At 38.8% G+C, this 22,376-nt stretch overlaps 1 protein-coding gene across 1 annotated transcript; it reads right to left on the minus strand.

The window, feature by feature from the left end:
• Positions 1-1,950: 1,950 nt before the first annotated feature.
• apof (apolipoprotein F) lies at positions 1,951-5,367 on the minus strand. Its single transcript, XM_041783270.1, has 2 exons — positions 4,953-5,367; positions 1,951-4,219 (listed from the first exon to the last, which is right to left on the minus strand). The coding sequence occupies exon 2, from the start codon at positions 4,208-4,210 to the stop codon at positions 2,888-2,890; it is 1,323 nt and encodes a 440-aa protein (XP_041639204.1). The 5' UTR covers positions 4,211-4,219; positions 4,953-5,367; the 3' UTR covers positions 1,951-2,887.
• Positions 5,368-22,376: the final 17,009 nt, after the last annotated feature.

A 22,376-nucleotide genomic window follows, 5' to 3' on the forward strand; every position in this document is an offset into this window, starting at 1 on the left:
TTCCAGTGCATCTGTAAAGGGGGTAAAGGAGAGAAAAATATACATTTCAAATGCATGTGGAGTTCTTAGTGCTTTCATCCATGCAGTCCCAACTTCACCAGTAGATGTCAGACTATTTACACCATTTTGGAAATGAGTTGAAAAAATGAGGAAAAAATGACTGCTGGAGCTTAAACACACCAAGCTTTAAACTAATTAAAACTGACTTGTTTCACAGAGTATTTTCTTTACTGTTTGTCAGTAAAAGATCAGCACAACTTTTTCTGTCATCCTTAAAGAGATACAAGTTTTTCCTGGCCTGAAATAATAATACTTCTGAGGACTGATGGTAAAAACAAGTTATTTTATAAAGTTAAATCTAAGATGAACAAAGAAGGAATACACATTATTACAGGATCTTAAACCTGTGTGAGTCATGCAATTAAAATAATCCCTAAACAACAAGACTGTGTCCTGCCCAACTGAATAAACAAAACCCAGCTGGTTCCACCACATTACAGTGAGAAGAATGAATCTGGGCAACAGTAAATTTAACTTCATTTAATCTTCGATATCAACAATAAAAGTCCAAGTTTCTAGCTTTACATGAGTAAATCTAATTTTATTGTCAGTTTCTTTGTTAAAAATAAAAGCCACTGTGAATTTTTTCCTAAACAAGAATCATTTAGGTAATTTATGCCAATTTTCCAAAGTTTATCCACATAACTAACCCTGACTGTTGCCTTTACTCAGTTTCATTCTGTGTTTCAAAACTACAAAATACTACATCATCCATGAATAAATGCCCCCTGTGATGCATTGTGGGTTTTTCAAATTGGTTATAAATGGCTTTTCTAGCAATTAAGAATAGATGAACTGCTAACTGAAGACATGGCAGTGATGATAGATCAGATTGGTGGGATTCAAATCTGGGGAATTTTCCCATGATACCCTGGGGCAGAGTGTTTATATGTGTTTAGATATGTTTAAAAGTCATCAGGTGAGTTTAGATGTTGAATGTTGTACAGAGATCACTGCTGGGATTCCTTTGTTCAACGAGTGTGACTGCCTACTTACATTTGTAGTCTAAAATTTAAACATTCTCTGGTAATTGTATTCATGAGGTAAATTCAGGAAGGTGTGGAACTAAATAGAGATCGTTCTTTTGCAAGCATTGTTACAGGTGTATACCACTAGTAGGAGGAAATCATAAATTATACTTTTCCTATTATTGTGTTAGACTGCAATGAAAGCATAAGTTAAACAGAGATTAGTCTTGTTGACTCTACTTGAAAATGTAAGTAAATCTCACTTCAATTTTTTTGTTCCTAACTAAACCAAATTAGTAGTTTTTACAAAGATCAATCTGACTAATCTACAAAAAAAAAAAAGATGCAAAAAGTTGCCTAGTTTTTTCTAAGTAGATTAGGCTGGATATTTTTTTTATCAGTGTAGAAAAGCTCACATGATATGTTGACATGTATTTCAAGTGTGGATTAAATTGTCTAACCAATCTACTTGGTTAAGTTAAAAGTAGAATTGCTGACCTGAACTTAGCAGTGTGATTTTATCTGTTTGGTAAATATGTGTTCAGAGAGCAAAGTTCACAGGACAGCACTCAGAATGAGAAGAGAGATTGTTGAACTGCAATCAGTCGTTTGTTTATGATGAGCTTTTGACAAACATGTCAGAATGTATAAATCCTTCTATAAAGCTCAAATCAGTCCTTACATATTATTTAGGGCTTTGTCATGGATATAAAGAAGAAGTCAACACTCTGGACAGGTCAACAACCTGTCGCAAGGCCACAGGCACAGATATTGAGTTCAGCCACTGGAGTGTCCATCGACTGTAGAAAGATAAACTGAAAAAGAGAGATCTACACATAAAGCTGTCAGCCACCTGTGCTCAAGCAGACATTCAAAAAGACCTTCAAATGTGCATTAAGTACCACACTCAGTCACTTTTTGCAAACAGATTTAATATACAATTTAGTGACATTAAAGAAAAAACAATCACAAATAAAGTCCCTGTAATATCAGCTGAGGTGACTTTTAGGTGGCAGTGTTTTAAAGTAATCCAACCAAGTGAAAATGATTATGTTCAGGGATTGAACGTTGAATTCCTGAGACCATTTCTTCAAATTTGTTTAACATTATAAATGGCACCACTGTTCTGCCCAAAATACAAAAGTAAAACAGTTCAAAGCTTAGAGGATCCTGCTTATTTCTGTACAAGTTTTGAAATGTGTACAGTGGATGTGTACTGAATCAATTTTTCACTCAAACAAAATTTAAATAACACTTTTATGTACAAAACCTAATCCAGTCATTTAAGAGCTTATCAAAGATCATTGAAATAGCTTAAAATAAACAAATGTTATTATGACATATAATGTAAAATAAAAGGCATAATATGCAACATTTTAACATTACTATAGAAGATGTATTGCTGGGTAATGACTTTTGACAACCTAAATCTTTATCCTCTTTTAGAGATTTTAAAAACAGACTTACAGCAGCTTACAGAGCAGGATGACTAGTTTCAAGGTATTTCTGCCATAAAAGTGGGCATTTTGAAAGGATATAAATGTGACCTGAGAGACTTTTTAGTCAGCCTCAAGTGGACTCTGTAGGAACTGCAGTTTTTTGCACTCTAACCCTGAATCACCAGTGAGAGGTCTTTATTTTGGTCTGAGAGACTGATGGACATCTACTCTACCAGTTGCATATTATACCTTTAGGCTTGTTTTTACAGATCTTGTTTTTGATAATCCTCTGAGCCAAAGTACATGTTGTCTTGTGTTCATATAATCTATTCTACTTTTAATCCCAAAAATCAATGTGTTATATTTTTATGATCGTATTTATTGCTGGAGCTTCATCGTTTGGTTTATTGATCTTCCAGTCTATTGGATGGTGAAGATGCCATCCTCCGTGCTGAGCTGGTTCACCAATACATCGTCTTCATGCTTCATGGAGTTAAGCAGATACCTGACGCCAGCTTTGACCCCCGTCTTCACTCCTGCACCAAGCGCGTAACCTGCCACTCCGGCTGTCCCCCCCGTAGCCACCATGAGAGCATCGGTGCCAATGTCAACGGCACTGAGGATGGCTCTCTCTTTGGCCGTTTCAGAGCAGTTGACCGAGGCGTAATACACAGCAGTTCCGAGGTTGTAGAGGGTGCTGACGGCAGGGATCCACTCCACCACACTGTACACACGTTCCTCGCTCTTGTTGATGCAGCTTCTCTGGGGGCTCCTCTTCGTCCGTCCACTTGAACCTGCAGGGATGAAAACATCCTCCTCTGCGCTGCACTGTCGGATCCAAATTTCAGACTCGGAGGATTCAGAGGGCAGGATGTGACTACCTTTCCGAAGCAGGGCCTGGTATTTCCTGTGTTTTAGCAGCCCACTGCTGCTCACACCAGCACACATGACTCCCAGTCTCTCACAGGTGCTCACAGCCTCCTCGAGATCACCTGTGGCTCCTTCCACAGCTGTTCCCACCAGTGTTGTCCCATTCACCCTGCTCCAGCCTTCACAGTGCCCCTCCTGTGTCATGGTTTCTTCTCTTGTCCAGGCCAGTTGCTGGATGTTGAACATCACAGCCTCCATGTGGCGCCCTGCTTGGTCCCTCTCTGAAGATGCTGGTGCAGGCTTCGATGCAGACTTGCTCATCCTCCTCTCTATCAGATCCTTCACCTCCATCAGGAGATCCTCTGTGTCAGCCTCTCCTAGCAGCTCGTACAGTTTGAGCACTAGGGTCTGAGCCTCCTGTTGGCAGCCTGCCACCACCAGCACAGGCACTAAAGACAGGCCTAGCAGCTCCTGTGGGAACATGGAGGATGATGGGTCATCCAGGGTGCTGGCTGACAACAGCTCAGCACAGCTGACACTCCCCTGAATGCGCAGATGATCTTGTATCTGACTCTGAAGTTTCTCCCTGAGAAGTGATAAAAGTTTTTCAGCTTGAACTCTCTTGTCTTTTTTGTCAATCTCTGATGCAGGTTTTCCTGCTGTTGGGAGGCCAAGCTGGAGCTGCGATCCATGGAAAGAATGATGATCCTGTTTCTCAAAATCGTCATGAAGGTCAGTTTGTGGAGGGGGAGGGGTTCTTGGTGCCAGAGAAGGAGGGACCCTGCACAGAGCCTGTTCAACCAGAAGGAGCTGGATCACAAGGAGCCACTTCATCTTTGAGGACATCATTTCACTTTTGTTACAGCTTTGCATCCAAGGCCACTACATGAGACAAAAACAGAGAAAACAAGCCAGCCTTGTTAAAATTATTCAATTTCTTGTATTAATATTTTGTATGCTTTTTTAGACAATTGTTATTAGTTTTGATAGTTTTTCCACATACAAAGAAGGTATTGAGGATGTTTCATTTACTTCATTCCCTCTGGATTTGTAAAGCATCTATGTGTTTATCTACACTGCAAAACCTTGCATACAAGCAAGTGCATTTTCTCTCTCTTTTTTTATAAAAATAGATAATTACATTTATTTTAAGCTGCCTCCTCATAACAAGGTCAATAACCATCTTATTTCAGGTTTTTAAAAAGGTAAAAATAAGCATTGAATAGCTTGTAGCAATGTAGCAATTTCAGATGCTTCACAATATCTTAATAATATATTTTGACTAGAATTTGTAAAAATGCACTTGCCAACATTTGTCAGTTTCCCATTCTAGTGGTTTAAAAAAAATGAAGAAATAAAACAATTCACAATTTACCACAACAAGAAAGTGACAACAAAATTAAGAAAAAAAGGAGCAAATGGTCAAACAAAGAACAACAATTCAACAATATTTTCTTTAGCAATGCAAGAGACACTCAAGAGCTGCAACATTTATGCAGCCCTTATTTTCTGCTCTGACTCTTTCTAAAAATAGAAATGCTGTTCCACCCACATTATTTTAAAATTGTACTAATTGTGCCTGTTGGTGCTTTAGCAGCTAGCAGTGGGCACCTACCTCAATTTTTATCTGATGTTCTGTTCTGGCTGTAGCAGTGAGACCAAGATGGCTTCAACATGTAAAATGCTTCTATTTTGTTCCTTTTCGCCCCCTGAAACATGCATTGCACTCTTCTCTCTCTTTGCCTCCAATGAGATTCTCCTTCTTTACACATGACATCCCACAGCCCTCCCTCTGTCTCATCTATCTCCTCTTCTCTTTGGCCTCGTTGCTCAACAGGGAGAGATCAGCGCTTGAATGTTAATTCACGTGGGGGAAAGTCCATGTGTTTCGGAGCAGTTTTGTTTGCCTGCCCTACAATCCCCTCACCCCTGTAGCCCCCTCGCCCCCCTGCTTCCTTGTTCACTCAGTCGTTTGTTTATGACCCAAATACTTGAAAGAAATCTCCCATTATGCAGCGAGCAAATACATCTCCAATACAGCCAATGCAAGAGAGGCAAACATAGGCTATGTGAGGTAAAGACTGGGAAAAATTAACCTAAGTGGATACAGGAATCCATATTAAGAAGGATATATTTTTCCTATTTATTTTTAACGCACTTCTGCACAAACTACATTTTAATAAATGACTTGCTCTATTCCCTTAAACAAACATTAAAAAATTTTGTCCATTCGCTCATAGCTAGGAAACTTCAGCCTGACTTTGCGTTGCTGCACACCATCAGTATCCTCTCATTAACAATATCCAGCAAATCTGTTACAGCCCCTGTCAGGAGAATTTATTTGGTTGTTACACTAGAAGTCATATAAACTTAGCTCAAAAAGTAATGTCATTTTTTTTGGTAGATTATCTTTGTTTTAACAATGCTTCTTGGTAATAAATGTTATACCATTCACGAGCCTCTTTATTACGCTTTTAAGTGGTGCCACATTTGTAAGGATCATGCATTTGTGGGATGAGCAGCAAAGCTGAGTATGTGGGTTGCACCCATTAAAATTTTGTCAAATCTTCTCTACCAATGCCAAACAGCTTATTCTAGCATTGACTCTTGTTTGGTGTTGTTTGGTGGATTGGATGATTGAAGTCCGAAGAAACAAGACAAATTGACAATTTATTAACTTGTTCATTTAATGAATAGGAGCCTCAGTAGTGCATGGAAGAGCCATACATAGCCACAACAGCCACTCCCAAATTCTAGAGGTAATCTTTGATAAACTCCGCTCTGTGGGGGTGAGCGCTGTCATTTTAAGGACAGAGTTCAGTCCCAGACTGTAGAGATATGGGATTGCCCCTGGTTATAGAATCTCATCCTGATATCCCTGCATTGAGATTGCCTCCAAAGATGATAAGCCTTATTTTCTGCACCAAGATGCCGCACCAAACCATCTCGCTGCCTCCACCAAAAGATGTTACTCTATCAGTGCAGCAATCTGCTTAGCGTTCTCTGTGTCTTCTCAGACTTTGACCTTACAATCCAACTGCCGTAGGCAGAATCTGGACTCATCGCTGGACGTAACGTTCCTCCACATGTTCAGGTTCCAGTGCACATGTTGCTGACTCCAGTGCAAACGGGCCTGATGGTGAAGGGCAGTCATGGCAGGCCTCCTGGCAGCCCAATGAGACTGAAGATTGGCTGCGTGCGGTCTGTTTTGGATTGTCTGGACAGACAGCTGTCGGCCATATCGTTCTGAAAACCTTGACTGTTGCTTGCGTATTAATGATCCACGCTATGTTGCTAAGCTGGGACCTGTCTAGCACAACTGTGAGTCCATGAGTAGTTTTCAACAATAGTACATACTATCACTTTTTATTACAGCTATGTAATTATTCAAATTTTATTAACCAACATTTAAATGTGTCAAAGTATAGATACTTTTTTTTCAAAGCTGTTCATTGGCTGGCTGGAGCTCTGCTGAGAGCTGAGGTACATTGTGTAGTGGTCTAGTGTGAACAGTGTGCTCCTGTTCTTAAAAATCCTGGCTAGTCAGGTGATTTCTGATACACAGAGTTATATACTATAGATTCAGACCATATAGTCAATGTGATGTCACCTCTTGTATAAATACTGTGAAAGTATGCAGTTTCAGATAAATCCTCTAGTCCTCTCTTCTTCCTGTGCTCTCTCTTTCTGTAGCTCTTTTACACTCTGACACTCTCTCTCCTTTTACACAAAAATGTCTTTATTCTGAGTTTTTTTTTCTTTCCATTCAGCACAAAAAGGACAGAACTCATTAAAGACCAAATGCTCCTACAGCCAAAAATGTGTGCCAAAGAATCTTCACAGTGCAGTTCAAGCCATTTTACTAGGTCAAAGTCTTGGAAAAACTGTGACACAAAACATGATTGTACATTTTTACTGCATGCTGAATAGCTTGATATAGAAACATGCAAGTGCCCTACATTTAGAATATCAAACATAAGGCTGAGATTGAGAAAGAAGAGTTAAAAGGATCACACACTGACCCTTAAATCAACCAGGATCAATATTCCAACTGCGAACCTCACTTATGGAGGATTGTTTTAGCATGTGATCCTCCCTTCCTGCTGTTGTAATGTGTTTTTAATCTCTGGACATGGTTTGATTGTGTTAACACAACCTGCTTTTATGGACTACTTTTCTAGAAAATGTAAAGTATTTCATACAAAATAAAGGAAAAAAGAATGTCAGATGAAAATGATCCATTTTCACTTTCTGTTATGTTTCTTTCCTTCATGGAATCTATTTAATTTTCTCCCCAATCCTATAATGCCGTTCACTTTTACTGCAGGCATGAGTTGCTCTTCCCCAACCTGAACACAAGGTGTCACTGTAGCCTACTGTCTGAGTCAGCCATTTAAGAACTCCACCTCAATGCTCAAGCATTGTATTCCAAATTCCTACTTACTTTAAAGCTATGGCTAACAGACATAGGCATAGCAAGACAGAATCTGTGCCTAGAGAAGTCAGCAGACAGACAAAGTAACTTGCATCTAGGGCAGGTGTGAGGACTAGTTACTGACTGAACCACCAATCTCCTACCGGTTCTTCCATTCACAGCTTTGTCCTGGATGACTTGATTGACCCAGGTAAGATTTGAACTCACCATCCCCAGCTCCAGAGACTGATGCCTTATCCATTAGGATAAGGGTCACAACATGTAAACCATAAATGCACCTAAGGATGTCCAGTGTCTGCAGCCAGGTGCCTCTTGAATATTTTCAGAAAGAATAACTGAAGACAGCATGGCGGATAGCACAGTGGTTTACACTAGTGTTGTACTCAAGACCACACTATCTGAGACAAGAGTGCACTGAGACCAAGACAAGACCGAGACTTTTGGGGGTCAAGACGGAGACTGAGACAAGACCAAGACCATAAATATCAACTTAAAAACCCATGACAAGGTTAAACAATTAAAGAGCATTCTCTTTCTTTTTATTTTCTTTTAAATAAATTTGACAGATAAAAACAAATTGTCTGCAACTCTTTCAAAGCACAACATGCAAAAATCTCAAATCTTAAAAAATTTGTTCAACCAACTTCTCATAAAAAACAAATCCCTATATGTATATGAAAGCCACTGACAAGTCCAGAGTTATTTAAATATCTGAAAATGAGATGTTTATCTACATTTGCCAGGTGAATGAGGCCTAGAGTAAGTGTTCAGACGTATTTCTGACTAGAAATAAGATGGACTGATGTCCAAGTTTTTGCAGGTGTTTTTAGCAAGTGCTTCCCCTTATTATCACATTAATGAAGTTGAAGAATAGCAGATCAGTGCTGGTCTCGACTGGTCTTGATGGAAAATCCTGAGTCTGGCCAGTCCAAGGCCGAGACAAAACCGAGTAAAAATGCTCTTGAGTCCGAGACAAGACCAGGACATTCAAAAATGTGGTCTTGAGACCGATCTCAAGACCAAGACCGTTCTCTAGTACTGCAATACTGGTTTACACTGCTGATGTTGATATGGGAGATTTGTAGTTTGAATCCCCAAGTATCTAATGTGGGTCCTTAACACCAGGGGCATCTGTCCCTGACCTGTAAGTTGCTTTGGATAAAAGTGTCTGCTAAATGACATTGTAACACAGACGTACACCAAACAACAGGGAGACTTGGAAACATGCTGTGACCAGTGTGCTGAGGATGACGTTTGCTCTGTATAATACAGCTGTAGTTGACACACTGTTAAATGTCTCCTCTCTCTGTTCATACTAAAATAAGGGGGTTGCTGTTCCTTTCTGTCCTCTGCTGGAAGGGGAGGAGGTGTTAAACAAGGAATGGAGATGTCATCCATAGCTGGTCTCATCTACATTCAAGTGAATCAAAGGACCTTCACAACCTCCAGCTGGGAATAAAGGTGATGCAGTTCTAAACTGTTGCACTCCCAGCTGGTTTCCCCTCCTAAAGAATCAAACATCCAGCTGATGTGATTCAAAAGTCGACATGGTTAACTGGATATGAACAGTTTTTTTCCTTAGGGAAACCTGACACTATAGTTGACGAACAGGGACAACCCTCCAGAGTCCAATCAAAACTCTTGAAACATGCTGATGCAGACTGGATCCTGGCTCTTCACACATGGATTTGATTAACTATCAGGATCTAAAGTCTACAGGGTATACACTCATCTGATATGAGTCACCTATGTGACTGCCACTGCCACACTGCAACTCCCATACCAATTATCATGTTTGGGTCTGTCAGATATATAAACCAGGCATGTAGTCTCAGAGGCACTTTCAGTAATGTGGAGGCAGGCAAAGACCAACTTAGGTCCTTCCCCATAGCTAAGTAACTGTAGCACGGACCAAAATGTTTTAAACATCATATCTCAAACTCATTACATTGTAATATTTTAACATGTCTCTCGGCCTGTTTGGACCTTATAAAAATAAAATATATGGTCATCAATGGTGCTATATCTGTTCTTCTGCCACAAATCAAACATTTGTATTCACTGCATGCCGTTTTACAGCACAGTAATCCACCAATCTATTGTTTCAACCTGTTTATTAATGGATCTATCTAATTAAAACTGGCCTGTTTTGCTATTTTACTTATTCTCGGCTCCTTTCATAATACATGTGCCAATTATTCAACTTTTTAAACATTTACCAAAGGCACACAGATATTGCCTACCTTTGCCTAACAGTAAAACCATAAACTATGTAGTATAAATAGGTTACAGTTAAATGTTCGAAAATTAAAAATCATAAATGATAAAATTTTGAGTTACTGCTTAATTTGAGCAAATAATGAAAAACCACCAAAGTAGAAATACTACTTTGTTTTTGTTCACAGGTTTTTCTGATTAAATATACATTTTTTCTCATAGTCACTCTTTTAACATGTAGTATAGTCACCCTGACTTTATATGCTCAAACAGAAAAGGTTTAGGTAGAAAAAAGAATTTTTTAAAAGGAGGATAAAGCAAACAAACTGCTTTATTTTATCATTTTACTGCATCCACTGTGAGAAAGGAGAGGTCCCGACCTAACAGGTGAAACCAAGCTAACAACATATTTTTGGAGATGTAAATCAGACAGTACAGTACCTGTTGCACTATAACCCATAATCTCCCTTTGCCTAAAAACTCCATTGAGCCAAAACTGTGAAATCAAACCAGGTTTTAGCCAAAGAGGAACTCTTATCATCTGCTTTAAGTGCAGCAAGGAACTTTCAGCTGCAGACCAACGTCCCAGGCCTTTCCCATATAAGAGGCCTCAACCTGACATGGGACATTTCACATTTCTCTTTTCCAAACTTGCAAAATAAATAATTGGTCACTCATGTTTGAATCTCCCCTGATTAAGATATGGTTATTGCAGCTTAACTTTACAGTTGATATTGTTTTGTGAACCTCAATGGACCCCCATGTCGCTGGGGCCCAGAAAGTTCCCCTCTTATGGGCAGCCCTGAGAGCCAGTATTTCATTAAAGAGGTTTTGCATGTCTTTGGCTGTTCACATGGACTGTTTCTGCTGTTGATAAGTAAAATGTCAATACAGCTCAGAATCAAAACAGGAACCAGAACACTTCCCACGCTGACAATCTAGACCTCTTACAGATCCTACATTTTTATTGACTGAATGTTGAACGTGTTGAAAAGATAGCACTAGGGGTTAAATAGGGTTTCAAATTTATGGAGACTGTTTATTATTATCTTTAATTTATTTTGGCTTTTATACATTTATTTTAGAAGAAATTTGGAGTTGGAAACTGGGAGAGAGAGTGAAGAGAATGAACTGCATGAAAAGGGCCAGTAGCTGAATTTGAGCTTTGCCACTTAACAGCCTTGTTGCACGGGATACGTGAACATAACCACTGGGCTACAGCCCTATTTATACAGACTTTACAGATCCAGCTGAACTTAATTTGTTTAAGTTTTTTGGAGCATTTGATTGATAAAGTTAAAGCAGAGTTGACTGAAGCACTGAGCTGAGAATATCCCCTTTCACAAGTTAAAAACCTCTTGAACAGACCAAAGTTGTTACTGTGAAGAAAAATTATAAGAAATACATCCAACTCCTTCTGCAAGAGTCAAATTAGCACCTGATGTTAACTGGTTCTAGAGTGACTCATGATTTTTGTTAGCATGTGAAACCCAGTGATAATCCAAACAACTTATGAGGTGTAAATGAAGTGTGATCAATTGTGAGAAAGACCAATGAGCAGCTGGATCTCAGTGATGAAGGCAGAGGCAGGAGTGGATGCGGTGGGAAGCCCTGCAGAAGAGGAACTTCAGCTTCATGATTCCTAATGCCATCTATCATCTACACCACTTATCCCATTCAGGGTCGCAAAGGGCTAGAGCCAATCCCAGTGGCCATTAGGCAAGAGAGATGGAGTACACCCTGGACTGGTTGCCAGTCACACCTATGGGCAATTTAGAGTCACCAACTAACTTAATAAGCAGGCTTATTTGGTCTGTGGGAAGAAGCCAGCGTGCCATGGGAAAAAATGCAAAATGCCAAAAGACCCCCAAAAAGGTCACATTTCAAGTTTTTAAAAACATAATTCAATGACTACTGCACAGGGCTTCTATTACCTTATGTTGCTGATATGGAGGCATGTGTAATTACCAAGTCTGAGTATCAACATTGCAACACAGGGAAGTATATGCATAAAACACATTGTGCAGATATATATGAACACCAGGATTACCTGTATTTCACTAGAGTTGTAACTCTGCTTAGAAAACCTAAATTCTGTTTTAACTGACCTTCCCACGTAACTACAGCATAGATGTAGTTGCCCAATTAAGGGGATATTTTAGTATCAAAGGAAAATGTGATAATAACCATCCTTTGGATGTGAGCTTTTTCTGTTTCATTCTGATCAAAATTAAAGGCAAAACTTCTGAGATTAAACAGGCAGAGCAGAACAGGAGAAACAGTGTAGACATGCATGTTGAGTAGGTGAGATGTTTTGTGAAACTCTGATTGGTGGGCCGACTATTTGACCTTAAACATCAGGTGGGTGTAGTGAATGTTTTTGAGTTTGTGTCTGTGGGAGGGAGAGGTCAGTTAAAGGGCTTCCGCTTTACATCTGAGGGATGATTGATTTGGAGAGAGTGGGAGGGAGATTCATCTTTCTGTTCGGCACACCAGCCAGAAACAGAAGACAAAACTACAATCTCTGCTAACAGGGTTCGTGTACACTTTTAAGGCTAGATCATCACACACAGGCACATACTGCCATACTTTTAATTACATTCTGATACACACACTTTTCTTTAGTTTTGGACATAAATGGAGTTATGCTGATGAATATGCCCGAATTAAATCATGTCACACTTGCAAATAGAAGACTATAGACGCTACATGGAACCATGCTGTGTCAAATTCAAACCTCTTCACTGCATATCATTTCCCCCTAGGGTCAACAGTGCATTGATTTTAGCATCAACACAACAAATTTCAGAAGATGTACAGTGCCTATAAGAAGTATTTTCCCTCCTTGGATGTTTTATCCTGTTCAGTGCAAAGTGAAAACATGTTTCTACAAAGTAATGTCAATAAAACAAAATTATGTACTGTAAAATTAGTGACTGAATAAATATTCACCCACGTGACTGGCTTAATTCAACAGAGGTCCAGACAATTGTTTCTAGAAGTCTCACAATTAGTGAAATGAGCATTACCTGTGTGCAGTCAATGTGTCTAAAGCGATTGTAGTATAAAGACACCTGTGTCTGGAAGGTCCAGTCACTGGTAAATTGGCTACCATTACACCATGCAGACAAAAGAACATTCCAAGCAACTCAGAGAAAAGGTTATTGAAAGTATAAGTCAGGGGATTGATACAAAAAAATGTCTAGGGCACTGAACATCCCCCGGAGTTCAGATAATGCCATCATCAAGAAACAGAAGAAAGTATGGCACATGTATAAATCTGTCTAGATCAGGGAATCTTCACAAACAAAGTGACCATGCAGGAAGGAGAGTGAGAGGGGTTAGCAAGACACTGATGACAAGTGGCAAAGAGAAAGCCACTGTTGGAGAAAACTCATATTAAATCTTGACTAGAGTTCACCATAATACATGTGGGAGACTCCATGGTCAAGCAGAAGAAAGTTCTTTGGTCTAATGAGACCAAAATGTTGCTTCTTGGCAACCAATATGATGGTATGTTTAGCGGACAACAAACTCCACATATGACCACAAACACACCATCCCAACTGTGAAGTACAGGGGTGGCAGCATCATGCTGTGGGGATGCTTCCTGGCAGCCAGCCTTGTAAGTCTTGTAAAGCTAGAGAGTTTAAAAATATAGGAAAATCCTGGAAGACAATCTTATTGAGTCTGCTAGAACTATGGGTTGGGAGAAGAGAATTTGTGGCTGGACTCGAAAAGGGCTGTTCATGCCCAATCCCCATGCAACCTGGCAGAGCAGAAGAATGGAGTAAAATTGCAGTGTCCAGATGTGAAAGCATGATTGAGACCTATCCACTCAGACTCAGTGCTGTGATTACAGCAAATTAACCCTTTGGGTGCCACAGTTTCCTCAAGAAAATATTCAATTTTGATATCAAGATTTCAAAAGGCAGTAGCTTGAAAGTGGTTAGAGATAAAGGCATACTGTAAATGAGAAAACTCTTCAGTATGACCCAAAGTTTGTGGTGGGAGTAAATTCACTCATCTAATTCGCATATTCTGATGTCACCAGGCAGCCTCCACCACCACTGCTTCTACCACGGCTGCCCCTACCTCCGCTGTCTTTTTTCATTCCCGCTACCTCCGTCAATGTTCGTGTTTTGACCACCCCTGCAACCCCTGCCATGTCCCCACCCTGGCTACCGTGAGGAAAAGTGTCAGCTTCGGTATGTGCTGCTTGTGGACCCTCATGGCACATGGAGTTCGTGTGGCTCCGACATCTTGGTCTCACCGGATGACTGAACGTCATCGCCACAGGGGTGAATATTCCACTATTGCTCCTGAAATTGTGAGTATTCTCGCTAAAATGTGCTCTCTTTTACTGTTTTACACACCAAATACAACCACTACTACCACTTCCTCCTCTCCTCGACCAAACTCTCTCTCTCCAAAACTTTGAATGGAAACACGCCCACATATGCTGCTGGGATTGTAACAGCATTAGGCACCACATTTGCAGCTACAGCACGTTTTATTCAGCAATATTGCTTGTTGCAATTTTGCAACTTTGGCGCTTAAAGGGTTAATAAAAGGATAAAACATCCAAGGGGATGATTACTTTTTTAGGCAGTGCAAGCTATTTGAAGCCCTATGCGTTAATCCTTGAATGAGTAAAAAGAAAAAAAAACCTGAAATTTGACTAACAAATTGATTACACCTTGTCCAAACTTCAGCTTCCAAAATGCTACCAAGATTCAAAAGAAGGGAAAAATCCTTCTCATCCCAGCATCCCAGCAATGAAACAGCTCACATTCACATCACAGACCTCTCAGAGACAGAGCATAGGCACACCAAAACTCTGGCTTTCCCTTCCATCACAAAGACTCTTTTTCATTGACCAGCTCTTATCTACAATTAACCTTCCACTTGATTTGCATCACACCTTTAACAGAAGTGTTTTTATCTGTCTGGCTGTGTAAAAGTGCTCAAGTCTGTGTGAAATATTGTCAGCATTGTTGTGCAATTTAGACAGTGGGTAGCAAGTTGCTGGCAATTTTTGACTGATTTATTCTTTTCCTTAGACCCTGTCATGAAATAGATGGAGGCTTTTAAAGGTTTCTCCTTTTGAGACAATTGATCAGTGAAATTCACAGAGATGCATCATTATAAACTGTGTCATGTGCATGCGTTTGTGTGAATCTGCATGTATCACTGTCTGTATTTCTTCATGTCCTGTTGTCATAATGCTTTAAATGCTCTTTTGATGTAGTCTTATATTTCTTTGGGAGGCTTGCTTGCTTTACAGTCCTTTGTACTTGAAAAGTTAAGAGACCTTGACCTTAGTCATGGTGGTTAAAGCAGAATACACCAAAAATCATTGTCATCAATCATAAAATTCATATTTACTAAAAATCTAAATACTTTATTGAGTTTATAGTTCTAGCAGCCAAAAATCCCACAGTTGCTCTTGGTTATTTGATGAAAGTGAAAGTGTATGTGTGGACAGTGTGGGATGCCAGCATCTTGAGTGGTGGGTGGAGCGCTAATTGGATTATAAATGAGCTCATGGACTATAATAATTGAGAAACAGAGGCGTCTGAGCTGAAAGACATATTTTGAATCAGCACAGAGTTCATATGAAACCAAGTAAACTGTTGAACCGATTGCTTCTTACTACTGTCAGATCGTATCTAATCAACAGGTAAGACTTTATTCCTTACATTACTTTTATGGATTATAGTGATAAAACAGTCTTGTGTTTAATGCACAGAAGGGGTTTATTTAGTGATTAACTAACTTTATTAAGTGATTTAATCATTTCGAAGGCCAAAGCCAATAAGGGGGTTGTTAAAAATCTTCACTTTAAAAAAGGATCATTGTTCTGCACTTTTCTGATTATATTCAGATTAGATTACAGCCTCAGGTGCCAAGTCAGAATGAGACTGTTATGATCTTTATGGGTTCATTTTGTAACCTAGTACCACTTTATTTTATGACATTGTTAGATCTTTGCAGTCATTTCCACCTCGTTTTACTGTCTGTTTTTGCCCTCTTATTTACATTTTACTTCTTTTTCTCATTTATCTCCTGTTTTGTTTTTATTCTTCCTTGTTTCTTTTTTAATTTCTCATGTTTTAATTCTGGTCCTCTCGGTCTCAGCCTGTGTAGCTGGGTTCCTGCATTGCCTGGGTTCCTATTGTTTAATGTTACCTGGTGTCTGTGTCTTGCCTGCATCCTGATGATGTTCATGATGTCTTAGTTGTGTAGAATGGCTTCATGTCTGCACTCTGATTGATATCTGTGATGTCTTAGTTTGCATGGCATCACATGACATCTAGGTTTGATGTATATTGATCTTGATGAATTATTATCTCATCTATATTTCTGTTTAGTTTCTTTAAATGTGTGGATTCTGCTGATGTTGTCTGCATGTCACGTTCTGTCTTCTTATCTTTTCTTTGGGTTGTTGCTTTGTTCTTCTGCTTGCTTCTGCACTTGTCAAAGCACTTTGTAAACCCATGTTTTTAAAAGTGCTATACAAATAAAGTTATTATTAAAGTTATTATTTATTAATTTTTTTATAGTGGCCACATCCAGCTACACTATAAGGTACTATTGTCCTACATGATGAAGTTATTTGTCAAGAAAATAGTCTTAGTATAGTTGTTGGAGGGATTGGCCATATGTCTTAATATTGACACTGTTTCAGACCCCTCAACAGGCAGATGTCCAAATATTATTCATCTATTTTTTCAGTCAGGATTTCTAGAACTAACTTAGAGAAATCCTACTCAAACAAAACCTATCATGACAATCATCACCATTCTAGTTTGTGAGTTTTATCAACTTATTATGGTTAGTTGGGAATCAAAGCCGTTTCTTTGTGACCACAGAGATGTAAAACTGCATAGTTTGAGTTCTGGAGAAAACAGGAGGTTTGAGACACTCTGGGCCATGCCTGAATGGTCAGACAGTGTGAGGCCACTTTCTGTGACGCTGATTAATCTCTGATTGGTTGAGACAAATCAAACTGTTTCTGTATCATAGAGAGTTGGGGGGAGGCCATTAAGGAAGTCGACTGCAGTGACCATCTATGGCTCTGTGCCACACAAAAGGGTCATAAATAAATAGAAATGTGTGAGTCGCAGAGTGAGTATTAATAAAGTCAACAAAATGATCTAAAGACGTGATAATTTTACCACTGTTTACAAACAGCTGTACTGACTTAACAGCAGAAAGATGACATTCAACAAAAGAAATCCAAAAACAATGAGTTGTTTACTCAAGGATTGTACCAAGTGTGCTCCACAGCATCATGTGAGCATTGCACTGAAGGGCAGAGTGCAAGGAGAGTATGTGTTTAATAAATAATGTGTGTGTGTAATTTCTCCAAGAATAAATCAATAAATAAATTGAACAATCGACCAAGGGGAGACCAAGGGCAGACCAAGGGCAGACCAAGGGCAGATTTCCATTTACTAGTCAATCTACGATGGTTTTAATCAGTAGAGTATGCAAAGCAAAAAGAGGAGTGTCCATTCAGGGTTTATCACAATCTGTAGAGTCAGATGATCTAAGCTTTGCCCACTGCCTTTACAAAGAAGTGGGTTTTTTTCCATCATGCAGAATGTTTAGATGTATTTATGTGTTTTTAGGTGTATTCATACCTGGTCAGATGTTATACAGTGATAACTGCTGGGATTCCGTTGCTTATGTTTCTGAGGGATTGCTGTTTTTACGTTAAACACTTCTGCACCATGACTGAAGTTACCCACTGGATCGGCCATCCCTGCCTGTGGCAGGACATGGTTTCTATTAAAAGGTAGTGTGCTCGTTTTCAGCTCAGGTTGTAGTCTATCTCTGAACCTATCTCTTTGCTCTGTCCGTGCCAGAGTTTCTAGCCTCCTAATATTTTTATTTGCCTCTTATTTCTTATTTATCTTCTGTGTTATCTATATTGCACAAAACACCAACTCTTTTTCCTTGTATGTAAAAATAAAACTCAAATCCAGTCCTGATTATGATTTGTTCAAAACAGGCTCCTACTAACAAACATCAGACTCCAGTAATGTCAGAGATCAGAGTAGGGATATTAACCCAGCCTAGTTATGTGTATGTTTTGTCCGCTTTAAATCTGATTTACTTTTCAGAGTAATGGAGAGAAGTCCAAACTGCAGCACTCTCGTTTCCCTGCTTGCTTTAGCCATCCTTGTCTCACTGCCCGTGAGGTCTTGGTGTAAGGAAGAAACCTACAAATCACTAACCGAGGTAAGACGAGCTACAGGCTACAGAACAGCTTTACAGGAGGTTAAAATATACACTCGTACCAGTGGGCAGAGGAGTGATCGTTTGCTGTTTTGTCTCTCAGAGAAAACCAGAGTGCTGCCATGGTGAAGATGAAGAGCTAAAAAGGTTTAATGAAGACATGGACTATGACAGCTTTGTGAGTTTAATGGGGAGGAGAAGTGCAGCTCAGCCAAACAGTGAGTTATTTTTCAAAGTACATACCCTGTCCTAAACGGTTTCTGTGATGGTGGGACACTTTTCAAATGAGCTCTGAGGTGTTGTTGCAGATTCACTCAGAATGAATGAAAAAGAAGGAATTCCTGCAGTTACAGGGAAAGTACATCAGGGGTGTAGCCACAGTTCATTAAGAAAATAAGTTTATGATGGGCTAGAGATCTATCAGTGATTAAGTACTCATAGCATTAAAGGCTATTTAGATAGTCCAGAAGAATAGTGTATTGCATGTAGCTTCATCTCCAAACGCATGTATCCTTTTCACCCTGTGCAGTGTTGTGTTCTCTATCATCTGTGTCACATTTTCCTCCTAAAAATACAAAATGAACTTAAACCTATAAAATGACAACATGCTGCAGGTTGAGCTCTACATACAGAGGTTTCTGTAGTTGGAATTAGATGTCAAAAAGTGCTATAGAGGCAGGACAACATAGACACTGTTGTTGCATCAACAATTGCTGCAATATTCAGTATTCAACTGTCAGGGCAGTCATGGACATTCAGATTTAAAAAGGGTCATTAGAAGACAACAGAAACAAAAAACTGTTTTAGTTTTGACCAGGAATCTTGAATCAAAACTACAAGTCTACTGTTTGTGACCAACAAACAACTCAAACAGTGTTTCGAAAAGACTTCCTGCTGTCATCGACATAGATGCCACCTCATTTCTAACTCTCATTTTCTACTCTTACAAAATGGGATGACCCTTCAAGATGCAGTGTCTAAAGAAGTATTCACCCCCTCAGACGTTTTACCCTTTAATTGATTTTATGATTTAATCATGGTCAATGTAATTTGGCTTTATTGGAAAAACAAACAAAAAAAAAATCAAAGGTCAAAACAGATTTCTAGTAATGTCAATTAAATAGAAATAAAATAAATAAGTGACTGCATAAATATTCATCCCTTCAAGTCAGTATTTAGTGGATGCACCTTTGGATGCAATCGTAGCACTGAGTTGGTGTGGATACGTCTCAATCATGCTTGCACATCTGGACACTGCAATTTTACTCCATTTTTCTTTGCAAAACTGCTCAAGCTCTGTCAGGCTGCATGAGGATCAGGCTTGAACAGCCCTTGTCAAGTCCAGACACAAGCTCTCTATTGGATTGTGATCTGGTCTTTGACTTGGCCACTCCAGAACATTCACCTTGTTGTTTTTAAACCATTTCTGTGTAACTTTCACTTTATGCTTCAGGTCATTGTCTTGCTGGAAAATTTATCATCTCTCAAGCTTCTCTTGCAGACTGAAAAAGATTGTCCTACAGATTTTCCTATATTTTGCCGCATTCATTTTACCTTCTGCCATTATAAGCATTCCAGTGCCAGCTGCCAGGAAGCATCCCCACAGCATGATGAAAGGGCTAAAAAACTCCAAGGGGTTGAATACATTTTATAGGCATTGACGTGGAATTTGGAGCTCACTCTGCAGCTACAAGTCTTGTGCTGCCCATTCTGTTTTTAGTGTGAATGTTATCTTCACCATATCTGAACAGCAGTTGGCTACCTGATAAAGTGACACCTGCAAGTCAGCTGCAAATTCACTATCTGTCAGAAAACATGACGAAAAAGTTTTGCTTTCCATTCATATACATATGTTTGAATATCAACTTTCATGTGTTTGAAGTAAGATTTTGTAAAATTTTGCAAATCAACCATATGGCATCATGTCCTGAAGTTTTACCATACCTAAAATGAACCTTAGGTGATTTAGAGGCTGTTCTCTCTATTTGCAACAGGATTCCCTTTGCCATGTGCTGGAGAATATCTACAGACAAAAGGGCGATTCATCAACCGCGGGAGGCAGAGGTAGGAATCACTGATACACATCTTGGATTAATCTACTTCTCTGTTACTTTATCCCTTATGACATACCAGTATCTTCCTGTTCTCTCCCCTTAGAATTCAACGTATCCTGTAGTGGAGTCGTCAGTCCTGCACAGCCTGCATATATTTCAAAACCCTCAGTTCTTACAGTGTCTTATTAAATCCTCGTAGCCATTCTTTCACAGAATATCCAAGTTACATACTGTAACAACAGAGTTGAAAAGCCATATGAATCATGCATGACTTTTCTGGAAATGTCACTGGTAAATGATATAAAAATGAAAACATGTAAACAAAGCAAATAAACTATAAAATATGCATTTATCTAATGTGATTCTTCAGTGAAAACATTGTTGTACAAATAATATGTGCTCACACTCAAAGATGTTGACCAAATGCTGATATTGATACACACACAAGTACATTTCAGATAGAAATACAGGACTGGACACTTTGACAGCATGTTGGCACATTAAGCCAAAACCTCCTGTCTCCTTTTTCAGGATTTTAGTATTTTTCATGAAACAATGCTACTGGTATCCCTTTACATCTGTCAGAGTTTTGATTCAAATAGAAAGACCAGTAAAAAGTCTGTATTAAATTATTTGTAAAAACAAAAAAAACAAATTCTTCATTCCCTAAAAATGGGTGAGTCTGGAGATATGAGGTCCTGACAGCAGTGATATTAGGGCCACTCTTAAAGAAATTAAACATAAAGTTTCTTTAAAAAAAGAAAAAAAAAAAGTAAAATTTTCAGGAAAAAAATAATAGACAGTTTGAGACAAAACTGAACATTTATGGCTGCATCAGACTCCCAACCCTGGGGATGAATTAGCTGATTATTGGTAATGATTTATTCTTCTGAACAGCAGAATGTTAAAAGGAACCCTAAAACAAGTTTATCTGAATGCGTAGATATTTATATCTCTAATATGTATATTAAAAAAATAAAAAATAAAAACAAACAAACAAAAACAACTGCATGGATATCTGCATTTTGAGAAAGTTTAAATTTATGAACTAACCAGGAAGCCATGATTTATTCTGCTGGGTTGAGTGACGCCATAAAGCTTCAGTTATCAACTGCGAATACTGTTTCTGTGCATAAGGCGGTCATCAAATCTTTATAAAATGAACATCATTGTATTGTTAATGAAGAGAAAATCATGAAAATATTACTCTCTGTGTAAATCAAAGTGAATATAGTCATAGAGGCAAGAAGATGGCGAGTAGAACTGATTTTATTAGTGCCTGCTGAGAAAGAGAGAGAGAGAGAGAGAGAGAGAGAGAGAGAGAGCAGTGATCACCTGAACCTTTCCTTAGGCAACTAAACACAGAGCCCCGTTCACCATCAATAGCTGGTAAAAGCAGGAAAAAATGGCAAACACGAGCTGTATAGTCAGACCTTTACCCCATCCTATTTTTATATGTATACAGAGACTCACACCATAAAACTCATTGTTAAGCATTGTGGAAACTGAGCATTTAAAAGATGTACCGGACAATTTTGGCTAAATTCTAATATTGAAGGCATGAATTAGGTTACATGGAGCATTAACAGAAAAAAACATCTGAATTATGTCAATCACGCCATCCAGCGATATTAACAGAAAGGATTTAACTCAGGAGTGTTCTTTATATAAATAGAGATGTTCACAATATGAAGATCTGATTGCCGACTAATGCAGGTGGTAGAAGAGCGCTGAAGCCTTATGACATCACACTACCCAGAGTGCAGTGCGTATTTAAACATGTAAGTTTTTTTTAATTTAATATTCACAATTATTAAATGCCTTTTCCTGTCATGTCTGTGATTCTCAAATGTAAAATGTTAACTCTGAAGTGGATGAACTCTAATGCTAACAGGCTATCAAACCTAATCTCTAACATGAAAAAGTAGTTTGATTTCTCTCTGAAATTTCAGTATCCATTGTCTTTGTTGTTGCTTTTATCATAACTTTTATAGATTACAATAACCACTACAACTCATTGTGGCATGAGAGTAAGAGTGTGTGTGCCTCTGCCTGTTTATATGCCATTTAAATAATGTGGAAAAAT

This window comes from Cheilinus undulatus, linkage group 3 (assembly GCF_018320785.1).
Source record: "Cheilinus undulatus linkage group 3, ASM1832078v1, whole genome shotgun sequence".
Taxonomy (NCBI): domain Eukaryota; kingdom Metazoa; phylum Chordata; class Actinopteri; order Labriformes; family Labridae; genus Cheilinus; species Cheilinus undulatus.